Source organism: Athene noctua, chromosome 5 (assembly GCF_965140245.1).
Source record: "Athene noctua chromosome 5, bAthNoc1.hap1.1, whole genome shotgun sequence".
NCBI classification, from domain to species: domain Eukaryota; kingdom Metazoa; phylum Chordata; class Aves; order Strigiformes; family Strigidae; genus Athene; species Athene noctua.
Window position 1 is genome coordinate 34,553,707 of NC_134041.1, and position 17,946 is coordinate 34,571,652.

The window sequence follows — 17,946 nt, forward strand, 5'->3', positions numbered from 1 at the left end:
TCCTAATGCTAATTTATTGATTCCATACCTTCCAGACACCAATAAAGTCTATTTTATTAATAGTGCTAAACAGTCACAAGAGAGACTTCTGAGCTACTACGGCATTATCTTTTACAGATAAGCAGATAAGCACATGGAAGTACAGAAACACAAGACATTCAGGCACTGCTCTTCTCTCAAGGTACAAATGGCTTTTGCTCTTAGTCTCTAAGATCTCTTTAAGAGAGATCAGCAACACCTAAATATCTTTAAAAAATATGGGCCTTTGTCACTTAACAGTTTTCTAATTCTAGGCATATAAACCAAAATTCCTGTAATCATTTCTGATTTAATCTTGTTTACATACAGAACTGGCTCCAGTAGACAAAATAAGCTGCAGATAGGCTACTCATTCTATACTGGACTAAAACATCAATAAAATTCTAGATGCTAGACAAAGTGATCAACAGTCAGAGGAACGGAAGTGATCTTACCTTATACAAGAAGTAAGTGCTTTCAGCAAATTCAGGCCTTAAAGGATGCTGAGCCCAGTGAACTCTGAAGTCTGTTGTGAATGCCTGAGGAAGAAAAAGGACAAAAATAAACGCAAGAATGAAAACCAAATGCAGGTTTATCTGGAATCCTACCTTAACGGTATTACAACAGGTAAAGTACACAACAGTGAAGGACTGAAGGCCCAACATCAGTCCCAGGAGGCTACAAGACCCTCTGTCCAATTAGTACATTTGAGGCCAGAACCTAAGCGAGTGCTCTAGCCCACTTTGTTGAGTGAGATTTAAGCGTGTGTTGGTGCAAGAGTGCAGACACCATCCAGCCTCTTGGCACATGTCCAGCAAGTGGAGTTCTGGCACAAGGTGCCAGATGAGAACGTGTGCTCCAGAGCCAGGAGGCAGCACGCAGCCTCCAATCGCCCCATCACCACAAGCACACCACTGCTGCTGCCCTCCAACCCATGCAGCCCGCTGAAGGGCCACTACAGAGAGACCACCCGAGCTTTGACAAACACCTTTTCTGCAAATATACCTACCACCTGACACTTCCAGTGCATTAAGCTCTCATTTCAGACTGACAGACAGTAAGCAGCCGTTTCTAACATAAGAAATACCACAGACTAGAAGTCAGTTATCTAAAAATTTCCTAGTCTATGTATTCACTCTTAATATGCATTGGCAAAAGCCACTTCTGTAATGGCTTACATTCACTTCTAGCTCACATTAGGGTTTAAACTAAGTCTTTGCTAAAGGGGATGGCCTATTGGCTTAAATACAACTAACTGATCTTTCAAAGTTTCCTTCATGAGTACAAAGCATCAAAAAAACAACCTAAAAAACCCCTAAGGAACCAAACCATACCATTTTAAAAGCTTGGTGCTTAGAGAGCATTCTTTGGTCTCAATATCCCTATTAGGTGAATGCAACGTTAATTAAAATGTTCTCTAACAGAAATAAGCTTACACCAGGGGAAAGTCAAAATAAAAATTGAAGTCAGAAGCTCTCTCATATATTCTGGGTTATTATCCCAGAATAAAGACACACACTTCAGCAGGTAAATAAGCTTTTCTGTGCAGAATTAACTTGCTCAAAAGACTGCACTTGCAATAGCTACAGATAAGTTTGTGTACCTACTTTCAAGGGCATTATGCAAAATTTCAGAACATTCTCTCAGAATAGTTCAGTCTTTAGTTTCCCCCCTTGGGTTAATAAAGATGACTGTAATCCTTAGCATTAATGCTATTATATTACTAAGAAGCAACTACTACATGCGCTTATACAAGTTCTGCATTCTGAAATGAGTCAAAGTCAATTTTGAAAGGCTGAAATATAAAGCCTAAGCAATTATTAATAGCAGCAGCTTCCCATTATTGTGCTAATTACAGCATAACTGAAGAAAAAATGTTTCATATCCAAAACACAGTTGTCATACGTGTGGAACTGTGAATCACATAAGAATGCGGTGGAAATGAGCCTTTGGTTTTAATAACATATATACCTACTATTTTTTTTCAAATAGATATCCAAGACTGCTTAAATTGAGGCAAGAATCATTTTACGTGATCAAAAAGTTACTACCTTACCTCTGGAAGAAAGTTATGCTTTTTTATAACTTGATACAGCATCTCATGAGTTTCAATAGCGGGTCTAATATCACCCTTCAACACCTAAAAGCGAATAATAAAATTAACACTAATTCACCACGCATAGGAATAATATTCAAAGTTAGGCACACTTACTGTGTTCATGCAAAGCTACAGACCAAGTTCTACATTTCCAGCAGATATATACTGTAAATATTACCCCTTTCAGTGCAAGCCATAAATATTCCACAAGAGATATTCAAGCAAAATAAGCGAGCTCGTTAAGACTACTGCCTACGTAGAAAAAGGATCTCTATCATTTACAGAGACCTGTGGTGCTTTGTCTTAAAGATATAAATGACACAGAAACTAGAAAATTTGTCACTCGACTACTACAAAGGCACCTTAATCTGAGTGTTTTCATGACTAGGAGTGAAGGAAGCAAATTACCTGGACATACTTTTCTTGATACTCAACATGGCCAGAAATGCATGTTAACTTGCATCATAACAGTGAAGTGACAGGAGCGAGTACAGAAATCCTCGTTCAGTATTTCTGAACATCAAATGACTAAGCTTGACTTGTCAACTATATATCCAGTCTACTTAACTGTTTCCTTGTTATTAAAATCATCTGCATGTGGGTTTTAAATCTTACCTGCAATCCAGGGAAGAAAGCTAGCAAAGAATCCATCCAGGTCCTAGCATTTAGCATTGGTTTATGAATATGAACATCAAGAAGAAGAGGTGGTTGGCTAATGTATCTCATTATGGCATCGTAGTGCTGACAAACGTTAGAAAAAATCATGAGTTTATATTATCAATACAAAACAGACAGTAATCTCTAGACTATGGCATTTTATTTCAATGGAAGAACTAGTACTACACTCCCAACCATTATTACATTTGGCAATGCCCAGTAGGTTCTAGTTTTGCAAACTAAAAAGCAGCGTAGAAAATATTGAAAAGCTCCACAGTATTACACATGCAATACACACCACATTTTCCAAGTAATACACGTACACAGAAGTATATTCAGCAGCCACGTGATAAACAGTATCACAGCTAAGGCACATTCGTTTTGACCGAATCTTTAAGCACAACTTTTTAAACAAAGCTGAAATCACTTTCTCTGAACAAGAGAATTCTAAAGCTAATATATCCGAGGAGGGAAAGGAGGTATAAAAAAAAAACAACAAAGCAGCTGGACTTGGTGGCTCAGAAGAACTTTAAAAGCCACTAGCTCACTTGTCAACTTGCTGACTTACAATTCTATACTTCCCAAGATAAATGCTTTTCTTGTTTTCTGAATAACAGAAGGTACAATCATGAGCACATGAACCAAACTGATACGGAACAGTTAATAGACATAATTGAGGCAAAATATAATAATGATGGCTGCAGGTTAGGAATATGAAATAATCATTACACTTAAAAGTGTTGTTACAGGCCTTTAGCTACTGACTTATTCCAATTTTAATATTGCTTATGATATAAAATCATGCTATATAAAATAATTTTATGACATAAAATGTTTTTATTGGGTATTGCTATTTTCAAGAGAAGGAATACTTTCATGAAAGAATAGTGATGCCGACAAAGCTGCTTAGTATTCTTATGAATTTAGTAATCTAAGTGCGGCTTTCAGCTTGTAAGTACACTTAAATGTATACTGGGCCTTAGGATCTGCAGTGCAATGCAGAGTTTAATTTTTCAGATCGTTTCTGTTGCTCCAGGACAAAAATAAATTGTATCACAGTTTTGTGAAACGAGGCCCTTACATTACAGAAAAGTTTGCAGTATTACACTCTTCAAGGTGATCTTGAAATACAGCTTGTCCTGTACTGAAAACATGGAAAAAGGTCCAATTTTGAGAAGCGTTTGATTGGATGGGGTTAAGACAGCTGCTCAGGTGGAAGTTCACCCAAGATTAGCAAAAACTCATATCAAAAAGAGCTGGCACTAAACACATCAGAAGTCACAGAAACCATGCTAAAGATCTCTTCACAGCCTTCTCAGGCTAACAGCTGACTGACAATACAATTAGTCTTAAATTTGTCTTACAGAAGGCACAAACCTGAGCAAGGTGTTAACTTACCGTGTTAAATCTTTCCAGGAAACTGTCATCTCCCAGCAAGACATAGGCTTTTAATAAATATTCATAATATGAATCTATTCCTGCTCCAACTCCACTATCTAGATACAGCAGAAAATGAAAAGGTGATTTTAACTTTAAGTAGCTATATGGATATTTCCCCTTGGTTTCATTTTGCTTTTAAAGGCTGTTTCAGTAAAAGGAAAAGCCTCCTAGCGCTAGAATTAAGGCACAGATGAATGCAGAGACACAATACTGTGTCTATGATAAAGGCTTTGCAATATCAGTGCACATAATAATATGAACAGACATGAACTGAAGAGTTTTCTCATGTGGAAGTATTTCTATTGGCTGCCATAAACAACCGATTTATATTTTTCCTATGTATTTACAGCAGAATCTCTGAAAATTTATCCCAAGACATTCCCCTCCCAGTATTACAGTGAATCAGAGAACACTAACTTTACAAAGAATAAAACTAATTTCTCCACCAAAACACCCTTTCAGAGCAAAGCCAGGCTTTGTTGTAGCAGGTTTCTCCAGCACTGAAATTACGTAATTCCACTTGCCTATCCCATTAATGTTTTAAAACAGTCTAGATAAGTGTGGTGTGTGTATGGAGGGGTGTGTTAAGATTTTTTTTCTTGCCCAAAACCACTTGTGGTCACTGAATCCGATCAGAATACCACACACCTTTGCGGACCCAGTCTCCAGTATGAATATTAATAGTAACACCCACTAAATTGCTGCTGCGCTGTCTCTTTTCCCAAATAAAATCAAGTGCTTTCCGTGCATATTCCTGCAACAACAAAAAATGCTCATTAAAGGAAATTAGAGAAACACAGATACTAAAGACTGTTATTCTTTTGTCTATTGAAATTAAGATACTAGGAAGTAATAAGATGTTTCATATCTAATGATTGTAAAACCCAGTATTACATACACTTAACTAGTAGGGGCTGCCGATTAGGAAAAATGGTGCTTGACTACACAACTATTTGCCAATACACAGTATGGTCTTAGGCAAGCCAAACGTCCTTCTGCATGGGTTTCCTACTCTAAAACTGCATACAGATGGGATAGTGCAACCTAATTAAAATATTTCAAGAAATATATCATCCTTAGAATCAAAATTGCTGTGTCTTTTCAGGCATCTCAAGGTGGATCAGCAACCTCTGTTCATTAGTATACAAGCTATATACATTCTTTACATACACAAAATTCACCTGAAGGTAACAACCTACCCAACAAAAATGGCTTTAAAACACCAAACACATGCATGGGATTTTAGGGGGCAAGTTTTACCAGAACACACAACACAGCCCCAGTTATGTTGCCACCAGATTCCATGACAAAGTAAAACATCAGATTCATAAATAAAAGATTGTAAAAAATTCTAATGTGAAAAAGAGCTTGCCTTTTTTTAAAAAACAAACAAACAAAAAGCAAATCAAAGAAACAATACCTGCAAGCATTTTCATTTAGCTTTCTGCTGACAATATACCCTTAAGTAGGTCTTGCACATGTTCAGTGGGACTATATAAGCATGGAAGTTTTTTTATATATATTTTTCTTTAAATCTGCATTTTAAGGACCAAGTTTTCTTCTTACTAGTCCCAAATCCTCTACCCGGAAATGATGCATTATTTTTTAGTCACTCTTCAGTATATTTATCTTGTTTACTTCTGTATTACTGTAACTATTTTCAAACAAAATTATTTCCTGGTTATTTTTTAAAAAATCAAATCAATACTTAGAAAAAAATCCACAAATACAACAAATCTGAACACATGCAAACTTTTTGTGCAGAACAGCTAAGATAAGCACTGATTTAATGAAATCAAAATTGTTTTTCCAGAATTACAGAATGTAACAGAACACTATGAATGCCTAACCCAAAAAATAAGATATCATGGAAAGCAAACCTCAAATATAGATGTTCCTGTGAATCGGCTTAAAGCTGCAAACTCAAGGATCAAGGTACCTGCACAAGCTGTACAGGTATCAGTTTCTGTTCCTGTTCGTGCTTCTGGATGTCTTACACCAAATTTTAAGTTAACCTAGAGAAAAATAGAAATTAACATCTTTATTTTTACTAGCTGAAAGAATTTACACTCCTGTGATAGGTCTGTAAAGCAACTATATAATCTACACTTTTTCTAAAGGCAAGAAAAAAAGATCACACAGCCCCTGCAGTTTTGCTCTGCTTTACCACATTCTGTCAATGTCTCAAACATGCACACAAAGTTATCCAGAAGTACCCAAATCAACCCACCAAAACAAGGACTGCCCCAAATACCTGTTGTCTGGTTCACTGTACATTTGAATAAAAGAATACCACCATGAAAATCTAATTCTAGCAATGTATTCACCAGCGAACCAGGAGCTCAGAACATCACAAGTGCTCATGGAAATTAAGCTTTGTAAATATCTCACTACTCCTGGCTCCAGAGAATACCCGCTAGATGGATCCACTTTTGTTGTGGCCACAACAAATTTCTGAGTTCCGACAAGGGCCCCCTCAGCAGATGATCTATGAAATCTTGAACATTCTGAATTAGACATTTTCATTAGAAAAATGCTGATTTACTGAGCCTCAATCTTTAATTTATGGGGAATTTTCCAATCAAAGCCACATCTCATGAACTCAGTTGAGGATATGCATGGGAAGTAGTTTTCTGTCACTCAAAGACTATGTACCATGCTTTGTTTAAATATGATGAAAGTTTTCATATTGAGTATTTTTAGATTACAGCTACCCTTGCCCTTTTAAAAATGTGGACGTAGACCATAAGGATTAATCAGTATTGTACTAAATTCACAAACAAGTGCTTGCAAGTTGCTCCTTTCACTGTCTTAGTGAGAGATATGTACCAAAACAAAAATTACTCTCCTCAGCTATTTGGTGGTGTCTATATAGCAGGGAGCAAGAAATCAGTATGCAGTGATTAGTTAAGATTTCTGCTGTTACTGTTTATCCACAACAACATAGATTAAAATTTTCTGAGTTGGAAGGGATTCAGAGAGCCTAAAACTGTATTTTAAAATACCAGGTAGCATGTATTATAAATAAGCACTTTATCAGCTTTTTTCTCTACACTTAATAAATATACAAGACATTTTAGAAACAGAGTTAAAAACAAAACATCAAAAATGTTGCTTACAGAAGTAATCCTGAATTGCAGAAACCAGAGAACTTACTCTTGGATAAGGGAGACCACTAGTGGTGTTAAAAGCAGGTAAAAGTTTGTAGCCTAGTTCCTTTGCCATGTGCAGAAGTTCACCATTGTACCACTGCATATATTCACCTTTTTCTTTCAGCATAATTGCCACTGAATGCCCACCTAGAAGACCTCTAAACACAAGAAAAAATATCCACATCTCAAAAGGTATATTCATCTGAACAACAATGCAAAAATTTATATAACTTTTATGACTAGGTATGTAACCATGCTATATTCACACAGTCCTAATTTTCAGAAATGCTGAGCAGAAGCAACTCCTAATTATAGCCAAAGTTAGCTGCCAGTATTTTGGAAGCAACTCTTACTGTTTAAGACTCAATCCTAAAATGTAATCATTAATTCATCAATATAAAACTGCATATAATAGGTTAAAACTAACCTGCTCTGATCCTGCGTTGAGCACCAAGTTGGACTAGAGACCTCCAGAAATCCCTTCTAAACTAAAATAATCTATTATACTAAGTATCAAAATGTTCTCTGTTAAGTACTGAACAGCGTAATTTCTAAGATTGTTTCCATTAATGAAAAACACTGCTACCTCATCAGCACGCACAATTTTTTAAAATCAAAAGCGCTACTCCTGCAGCAGTTAGATGGGGCTCAACTCGATTCAGTACTGCTGCACTGATTCCTGCCTGGCATTTTAAAACCTTTCTGGGGGCAGGTGGCAAGCTATGCTAACTGACAGAGGCACAACTGTTTTAAGTAAGGTGAAACAGTACAGAAAGGTATGCCTTAAGGACATCTAGCTAAACCTCCACATTTTTAAGAGTTTTTAAAACATAAAAGTTACTCACCCAAGGACTCTTATGTTGGTTTCAAAGACAGATACAACTATGTCGTTATCTAAATTAACATCCTTTATTACTTTTTTTACAGCCTCTTCAAACTCTTTGGTTTTATTTAACACCTGGAATACAAATGTAACCAGGTGTTTCGGTTAGCTAATACTCATGCTTATGTGTAGAACAAGTACAATGAATTAAAGAAAGCATTAACATTGATATTCTAAGCCCACAGGGGCATACTCTGATACAGCGCAAACTGACATTAGTATTATTGTTTTTCTCATGAGATACATGAAAGAATAAAAGCTGTATGCAAAGAATAAAGTCACTGAGAATGTAGCTAAGCAGTTACCCAGGGATTTGTTTGTTCCTTCCTCTACTCGCACACCATGACTGTAGTGCAGCAGGACTCAGCAGGCTGCAGGCTGTGCTGGCAGAGGGGGCAAGGACCTGCCTCTCCTATCCATGGACTAAGGTGCCACAGCCGAAGTTCAGTGAATCCTCCTAGCAGTCTTCCTCCTCCCAAAAGTTTTTTTCCCTTTTGCCTGAACAACAGCTCAGGCACTTCCTACAGATCGCTTTCACGCTGACTTTCTTTTGGTTCGATTGATCTTTGTGACTTATCCAATTTGTTACCATAAGTGCCTTTAAATTCCACAAGTATTAATCCTGCTCTAAGGCAATAAAACAATAAATAAACCACAATAATCCATTTGAGGGTCTGGTAAAGATTGGGAGTTCCAGACTCCACATTTTCAACACTTGCAGTCCCAGTTCAACAGAGCCAAGGGTCACCTCACAGCACATCATAAAAAAGGAACGGCTGTCAGAGAAAGAGTATTATACAATTCACACACCAAATCAGTACAGTAAGGATTTTCAAAACTTTAAATTTACTTGTAGATGTGAATGGCCCAAAACTCCTGATTTCTGAACTTTAACTTAGGATGACAATATATGTCAAAGAGACTGAAATCTAACAAAAAATGGTTTATTAATTATTGGAATTTTTTAATAAAAGATGGAACATAAGAAATTTGGCAACATTTCCTGGCAAACATGTCCAGGGTTACATTTTTTTTAAATGTATATTTAAGTGCATGCAAATTCATGAAACGTACATACAATTTAAAAACATAAATAATTCGGTAGGTATTAAGAGGTGTTCACCTGTAAATCAGCATGTTGGATTAGACTATAATAGGAACCACTCACATACTTTTTTGTTAAAAATAGAGCCTAAGAAAAGCAAGCTAAGAAAGTATCAATAAAGGAACTGTTCTAGTTTTCTTTTTGCAACAAACTCCAAACACCACCATTGCAGCAGATGGAAGTTCTTACACACAATAGCCCCTTCAAACAGACAGTCAGAGATTAAAGGCAAAGAAAAAATAGTATTTTTAATGTAGAATTTAACAGAATAGAAATCTAAAAATAAGCCTGAGAATCAGAAGGCAATCTTTTTTCTAATCAAAGTTCATCAATAGATTAAACTTACCACAAGAGTGTCCAAGGTATCAATCAAGGTCAATGAAAACCTATGAAACAAAGTTTAGAATATTTACTACAGACCTGTATGTGTAGAAATCAAATAATTTTTAATAGTAACCAATACCATGGAAGAAACTAAATTCTCACAGTCCACTAGCTGCTAAAAAATTAGTTGTACACAACACGTTTAATATCAAACACCCTACTAAGTTTCTTCCTTTTGATAGGGACCAGAATAGGAGCTGACTGAAACAAGCTATGTAAAGATACCTTTACTTACTGCAAAGCTTTCAAACTTCTTGTAAGCAAATTGTATTTTTATTTCTAGTCTTCAGTCAAATCTACTAAGAAACCCAGTAGAATGGTTCAAAGTTTTTTCCAACCTCTTTTTTCCTTTCTTTTTCAAGAAATGAAGAATGTTGACTTAAGTGTAATAATGAAAAGATTTAGGAAGATCAAAAAAATCATTCCAAGCTAAATTTCTACCAGAAACTGTTCCAACCACCTACTTCTGAAAAAGCTGAAATTTGTTGCAGTCAAACTGAGTGTTAAAATTAGTGATGAAAGACTAAAGAAAATGCTGTCATTTTGTTATGAAACTTCTATGTGGGATATAATGGAACAGGAAAAGGTACAATAAAGGGCAGTAAGCGGAGGGGCTGAAGGTACATAGCAGCTTCTGTGCTAGGAACTAGTGAACAGACTAGCACTCTTCAGCCTGAAAGAGCTTAAATATCATTATGCAAAGACTTTAAAATTGCACATGGCATGAAGAAAGTGAATGAGAATCTGCTTTCACTGTTTCTCACAGTAAATTTCATCTGGAGCCATCCAGCACTAGCAAGCAGCAGTCTTAAAAAAACTACTTAATCCATAAAAAGAGAACATCCATAGTGTCTGAAACAGGAATATCACAATGAGGGTTGTCCTGTTCACGTATTCTTCTCTAGGCCTGCTATGGTACATACCAAGCTGAGTGGACCTTTAGTCTAACCTGATAAAATTGCTCTTATGTTAGGAAACATACACCACGCATATAATAGAATTTATAGAACATGAAAACTGGAAACAGTTACAACTGCCTACTGAAGAACAAGCATGGAGAATTTAAGCCAGTGCCCAATGTTTGAGACCCTGTAGGCAACACGTGCACGAAGCATAATCAAAATTCTAATTAAGTGGTCATATATAATAAGATATGTGCATTTTGTGAATGTTGTTCTACAAGAGAAAGAGATTAACTAGTGGTTATGCATAACTGCATAACAAAGACACAACTTTTTTCCATACAAAAGAGGAGGAGATTATGCATTGCACAGCTACAGAGAAGGCTGGTGTGCAAGTATACTCCCTAGCCCTCCATGGAAACAAAACTGACCTAGCTGTCTCACCCTGTCATTTTGTGATTGCAAAGGCCTGTAGAGAACATGACTGATGAGCCAGCTGGCAAGAAAATGCATTATATAACAAATCTGATAAATAATAATTATTAGAAACTCTTAAAAGCATGTATAGAAAAAAAAAAATACTTAAACTATTCAATGCACCTAAGGGGCTGAAAGGTATTTTTACTCATAGTATGTTACTATGTAATAAAAGGTCATTAAAAAGATGCATGACCAGAATTAAAAATACATTTTCTTGACACTTTCTCATAAGTTGTATCCCTCAATACCTCCAACATATCAGGTTTATATAGGAATCTCTAGACTAAAGAACTTTTGTACATAACCAAAAATAACCAAAACATCATGCTCAATATCATAGAGTGAATTAGGAGTATTTAAGACAAAGACTTCAGCTCTGATAAATATTATTCTGCTTAGGGACACTAAGCAGTGATACCAGTTTAAAAAAGCATCAGCTATTTGTTACTAAATATTTGCTCTATAAACTGCACACAGCCAAGAAAAGAATCAATTATAAACACATTTAGCGTAAGTCTTTCACTGTTCAGTTTAACAGGGAGAAAAACAGTCCTTAACATCTGCGTTTTGCTGGCCAAAGGATCAGTACTTTGTATTATAAGCTATCTTGAAGAAAAAATATGAAGAATTTTCATGTCTGAAGTAATGTTTTACACTTTGTCAAAGGCCTCAGGCTACCACACACATGATAATCATTTGACTAATTGCATTTTGAGAGCAGTTTCTACTAAAAAAAAAAAAAGCATTTTAAGTATCATTTATAACGCCAGCATAATGGATTACAGTTTACTGTTCTGCACAGCTGACAATTAACCCTTATAACCTAAACTGAGCATTGAAATTCAGTAATCCCATAAATGTAAGCTCACATTTGGAAAAATACTTGGAGAACGATTAAAAAAATATGAATGTGGATCTCATTCACTAGCCAATTCTTTTTTTCTGATTAAGGTACAATTTCACACCAGTTAACACCACGGGAGGAAATAATAAAAGTATTTCTTACAAATGTAAGTTTCTGGACCTGTCAATTGAAGATTTATTGGCTGCAAATTGTACTTAGATTCTTAGATGTTTACATGAGACAATAACCATTACAAACACTAACTTTCCCAAGGCATCATCCACATCCCCTCGACTTGGTTCTTGACCCCGTACTCGTCCGCGGCAAGTTAAAGGCATAAGTTCATCAGCTGGATACGCATGCTCCTGCAGGGAAACAAAACAAGGGAGTAAGTTACAACTGTTAGAGCCGTTTCAGCAACTCTTCAGAGCCCATTAAAAGGCAGGCAAATTATGCTGTACTTCAGACAAACTGCATGACAATCACAGAACTGTTGAGGTGGGAAGGGACCTCTGGAGGTCATCTCGTCCAACTCCCCTGCTCAAGCAGGGCAACCTAGACCCAGTGACCCAGGACTGTGTCCAGACAGCTTTAGTGTATCTCCAAGGAAGGAGACTCCACAACCTCTCAGGGCAACCTGTGCCAGTGCTCAGTCTCCTTCAAGTAAAAAAGTATTTCCTGATGTTCAGAAGGAACCTCCCATGTTTCAGTTTGTGTCCGCTGCCTCTGGTCCTGTCACTGGGCACCACTGAGAAGAGCCCAGCTCTGTCTTCTTTACAGCCTCCCATCACACATCTGTAGACATTTATAAGATCCCCCCCCAAGCCTCCTCTTCTCCAGGCTGAGCAGCACCAGCTCTCTTAGCCTTTCGCCATAGGAAAGATGGTCCAGTCTCTTCATCATCTTAAAGGCCCTTCCCTGGATTCTGTCTAGTACGCCTGTATCTCTCTTGTACTGGGGAGACCAGAACAGAACACAGAACTCCAGGCATGGCCTCACCAGTGCTGAGTAGAGGGGAAGCATCCCCTCCCTTGACCCGCTGGCAATGTTTTCCCTAATGCAGCCCAAGACACCATTAGCTGCCTTTGCCACAAGGGCACGTTGTTGGCTCACTGTCAACGTGGTGTCCACCAGGACCCCCAGGTCCTTTTCTGCTGAGCTGCTTTCCAGCTGGGTGGCTGGAAATGATTAAACTGTGAACAGAGTAACAGGACCTCTCTCTCTAACCTCCCAAGGAAGTCTGCAACAACTAACAGCACATCCAAAAAAAACCCAACCCACCAATTAACTTGAAAAGCTAATTGTGTGCTTCCTGCAACAAGGTGCATGTGACCCTTCTTATAACGTTTTTTAGGCAGAAGGTATCATCTCAATGATGAATTTAAAATCTAAAACTAGTGTGGGCACTATCAAGTGGCTGGTATTTCATGGAGAAATTAGTGGAGATTAAGACTTTAAAGTCTCTTTGGAAACATTTCCAAATGAACATAAGTGACTCAGGGTCACAATGAGTGACAGATAAGAGAACTTAGGAGGTAAAATAATAAATTGGTTAATCACTACACAAGGCGTAACGAAAGATAACATTCACAAAAAAGCTTACCAAGACTGTGCCTTTTACAAATATAACATTTTTTTAAAAAGAGAGATATTGTTAATTTTTTTGGAAAAGCAAGTTACTTTCCCTTTCTCTAGAAAAAGCACTCTGCAACACAAGCTGTATTGTAATATTATTTCCCATCAGTCAGTCAGAAATAACGGGAGTGGCACCGCTGCCTAAATCAAGCACACTGATTAAAATGCCTGTCCCTATTGCCTCTCCAGTCAGTGTGAGTTTCAGAAGTTTCAATCACCATAATGAGATATCAAACAAAATGGACACAAATTTGAAATTCATCATTGCACAATAGGAGAGGTTTACTGAAAAATTTTCAGAGTGGTCAGTGACATTAAAAAAGGTGAATCTTAAATATATCAACAAATTTCAACGAACATGCATGAAACTGCCTCTCCATTAGAAGCCCAATACAAATTATTTGGAATGGAGCTTCTGTCTTGATTTCATCAGGAAAGTGGCTGCTGTACTGTGCTCTCCAATTTTACTATTAGTGGAAAACTAACATGTGGCAGGATAAAAAAGTTATATTACTGCACTGAAATTGCAAGTAAATACATTCAAAGTCTTTCCAAATATATGCTACAAAAAATAATCTGCATTCAAACTTGAAATAGAGAGGAAGAACATTCTTCTATAAATAAACAGCTCCTACAGCAGCTTCTTTTGAAACTGATGGTTTGTCTCCCCATCTATCACCCTCATAAATGTCTTGGTCTTTACTCGACTCTTTGTTCTCCTTAAGTTCAACTACAAAAGCCAGAATCTAGATCATTTTAATATGGCTCAGATGTTTCTGAATATCCGTGCAAAGTATTCAGAAAAACAGATTAAAGAAGTACACAACAAAAGCAATGTCAAAACTAAGATCTCTGGCTTGAATTATGGGAAAAAAGGTGATGAAAACTCTGGAAAAAGTGGACTTGTAGCTTTACAAATTCATAAGGAATTAGAAGCATTTTGAAAATTAAAAGTTCATTTTGTCTAGAGCAGGAAAGGCTACTGGGTCATGTGATTTCCCATCTTGTAACCTCACCCCTTTCAAGTAACCTCAAAGGAAGGTAATAGCAAGACCCATTAAATATAAAACATGGCACAAATGTTCCAATAAACATACGTCTGCAAAATACTATACCAATGGAGCTCAACAGACACTGGAATTTCCACAGATTCTGACCGACCAGATGATCATATTGCCTAATGTCAGGACTGTAAACTCAGGGCAACACAATATTTGAATAATCAAAAAAGATGTATTGCTACTAGTGCTGTAAACCAAGAAATACCTACTGGCATCAAGTGACTGACATTTTCATATATCCTTTCTGACAGTCAAGAAGGAAATAGTCCTATTACAAATATTGTCAAAGGATTGGAAAAAAAGCAGGTTTTTACTCAAAGCTCTTGTTAACAACCGAAAAAAGACAAGGGAGTTTCCCCCTTGCATGCAAACATGAATTTTCAGTCTTCCAAATATGCAAGGCTAAAACGCATATTAATAGAAACAGAAAATCAAAACTTTTCAGCTGTCTCTTTCAAAAGGAGCTGCAAAAATACTTAATTCTCTTGATGTCAGAATCAAGTCTGATACCCTAATCTTTTCCTCAACTTTAAACAAACAAGTCATATTTCTCTGTTTGTTTAGTGCTCCAGCATACGTGGCAAGTAAATATCCTTTTGGCTTCAAAGTTTCCAGGATAGTTGAAGCCATTCTTCTGAAGCAAGGAAATTCTGCATGAAAGAGATGTGCTAGACACCTACCAGTTCCCAATTTATCACACAAAGAACAGTAGGAGCATAGATCCTTTCTACCGGCATATAACATTTTATCCAATTTTGACAAATACGTAACAGTTTTTACTACAGAATGCCATGGGAAACACAAGCCAAATGTTTTTTCATGGAACCAGGTCCCAAGTAACTGCTTACAAATTATCATCAAAAAGCCTGATGTTTGTCAAACTGATAAGGTGTCAAAAGCAAGAGCTAATGTTAAAAACTGTACCCACTTTGAAAATACTCCTGCTGGGCTTTCTATCCATTCTAGAGTTCTCTAACTCTCATGTACTTTATAAACTTCTAATTCACAAGCTTTTATGCTTCTGTTACATATTAAAGTGTTAAACCATAATACAGAAACTGGGGCATGTGGCAAGATACTGTCAAGAGACAGTGGTTTGTCCTGCAGGAACTGGTGTAACTTAAAAGACGGGTTTCTGCAACAGCCACAAGGAAGGTACAAAAAGACTGTTAATGTAAACTCAGTAAGAATGTACTTTTCCTATTTATCTTATTCACATTTACAGTTTCTCCTCAGAAGTTTATTACTAATAGTATATTATTACTTGAGGGAAGTCAGTCCACGCTAAGTAATTATTCTGAAACATATCTCAACTAAGCTAACATATTTCAAGGTTGATTAGAGTGCAGAATGGCTCACATACCCAGAACATGAATACACCTGCACAGAAAATCACAAGCCATTTTAAAAGAAACCCTAGCAATTGTGGCTCACTATCATGTGACAGTCACACACTCAGAAGAGGCTATAGCGCGTAGATATGACAGCAGATCCCCTTTTTGTTCTACAAACTCTCTGTAAAAGAGCTACCAAACTGCATCTAACATAGCTTACCACAGAACAAATATTGTACATAATTTTTGCCTACAAAATAAGTAAGTTCAATTTGTATTCTTCAGAACCTGATGACTACAGACACCTCTTCCAGAGCTTCCTTTTCTGAGTAGCTTTAGGAGTCTGGAATTTCAAAGCAAATACTTTACCAAAAATGAAAACTGTTCATAGCTTGATGTGAGACAAATTGGTTTGAGAGAGATCAGGAATAGCGTAACAGAGTTACAGCTAGCAAATCCTAGCTACCATTCTGAAAGCCATCGTAACCCTCCTGACATAGCTCTTCCGAAAGTAACATTTGTTCATTGCTTTTTAAAGGCTATACAGGTGCTCTTAGTTATTCTAGCTTTGTTTTCACCCCAACCTCCCTGCTATTTCTCTAGAATGTAATGTATTGTATATTGCTTTCTCTCCCAGGTCTGCAATAACAACTCCAAAAAAATTAAACGAACAAGTATTTTACTTACCATATAATTGCTGTATGCATGATCAAACATTTCAAGCACTTGGTTTCTAAAAAAGACAAAAGAAAAAGCATTAATGGTCTGCCTCACAATGGCCTTTAACACACCATCTTAGAACAGCAAGATGTATTACACTTTAATATTTGAACATCAGTAACGAGTCCTCTACTAATGTACTCTACTCAAGTAAATTAAATACAGCATAATAAATTTTCCTAATTTGGCTACTTTCCTTCACGGCAGAGAGAAAAGACTATTTCTTCGTCTAACATGAAATTAAGTATTTGGGGATGTCTTTTACCCTGCCATGCGTCCCCTTAAATAGCTGTAGATGTCATCAACACATTAAAGCTAGAGATGGGACACCTTCCATGCTTGGCAAATAGAATTATGTTCTGCTTGTAATCATCAATACTAAAACCAACTGATACAGCATAAATTCCTGTCTGTGATTCAGAAAAGGGCAATAAATTATGAGGTACACCTCTTCCTTGCACTAGAAGTCTTGGCAAGCAAATACAAAAGAAAACTCTTGTAGATACCTTCATTTTACACGTTTGAAAAGCAGTCAAGGTGAGAGATGGTACTGTATAAAAAAACCCACTGGTCTTTTTGAGAGACAGCACTACTTCCAACTGTTCCTAACTGTTTTACTGAGGCAATGAGCATGCTAATTTCTAAGGTACCATAAACATAATTCATAATCTCTGCTGATAAGACTGAACATAAAAGAGAAAAGAACACCACAATCATATGCAAAATACCTGATTTAGTTCAATTACTTAAAAATTTAAGAAGCAGTTTTAACTCATCAAATGCACGAAGTCATCAAAAGAGCAGAATATGACGCTTTTTTCAGGTACTTCCTGGACTACACCCAGGCTGCAGTTCTGGGATCCGTCAGAGCAGGCAACATCCCACAGTTTGGCACACAAGTGCCATGTCCAGATGAACTAAGCACACAGTGCTCTTCAGTCATGTAACATTCAGAAAGCTCCTTAAAACTTTTATTTCTCTATATGCAGCTTACATTTACAGGGCATTTTCTGAAAGAATTTCTGTGACTGGCATGATCTTGTCATTAAATACAGATTCCCTGCCATTATTCAGAAATGATCCTGCTCGGTTCCCCCAAATACAAACTGTGGTGAGACATTACTTGGGTATGTCTGGGGCATCAGATGATACAGCCAGTGCAACTTACGAATGCAAAAATTTTAAAACCAATTGGTGAATGAAATTTAAACTCCTTATGTACTCACTCACATG

The 17,946-nt window shown here is 36.8% G+C and overlaps 1 protein-coding gene across 2 annotated transcripts in view; it reads right to left on the reverse strand.

Annotated features, from left to right (window-relative positions):
- The window catches only part of EDEM3 (ER degradation enhancing alpha-mannosidase like protein 3), a 31,819-nt gene that overhangs the window by 12,521 nt on the left and 1,352 nt on the right, over positions 1–17,946 (reverse strand). For both annotated transcript variants that reach the window (XM_074907052.1, XM_074907051.1), the window contains exons 2-12: positions 16,681–16,726; positions 12,228–12,328; positions 9,700–9,739; positions 8,211–8,323; positions 7,370–7,523; positions 6,094–6,228; positions 4,862–4,967; positions 4,172–4,269; positions 2,732–2,857; positions 2,075–2,158; positions 474–557 (exon numbers count right to left, since the gene is read on the reverse strand). In XM_074907052.1, the coding sequence (XP_074763153.1) occupies positions 474–557; positions 2,075–2,158; positions 2,732–2,857; positions 4,172–4,269; positions 4,862–4,967; positions 6,094–6,228; positions 7,370–7,523; positions 8,211–8,323; positions 9,700–9,739; positions 12,228–12,328; positions 16,681–16,726 (1,087 nt within the window). The remainder of the gene's footprint in view (positions 1–473; positions 558–2,074; positions 2,159–2,731; positions 2,858–4,171; positions 4,270–4,861; positions 4,968–6,093; positions 6,229–7,369; positions 7,524–8,210; positions 8,324–9,699; positions 9,740–12,227; positions 12,329–16,680; positions 16,727–17,946) is intronic.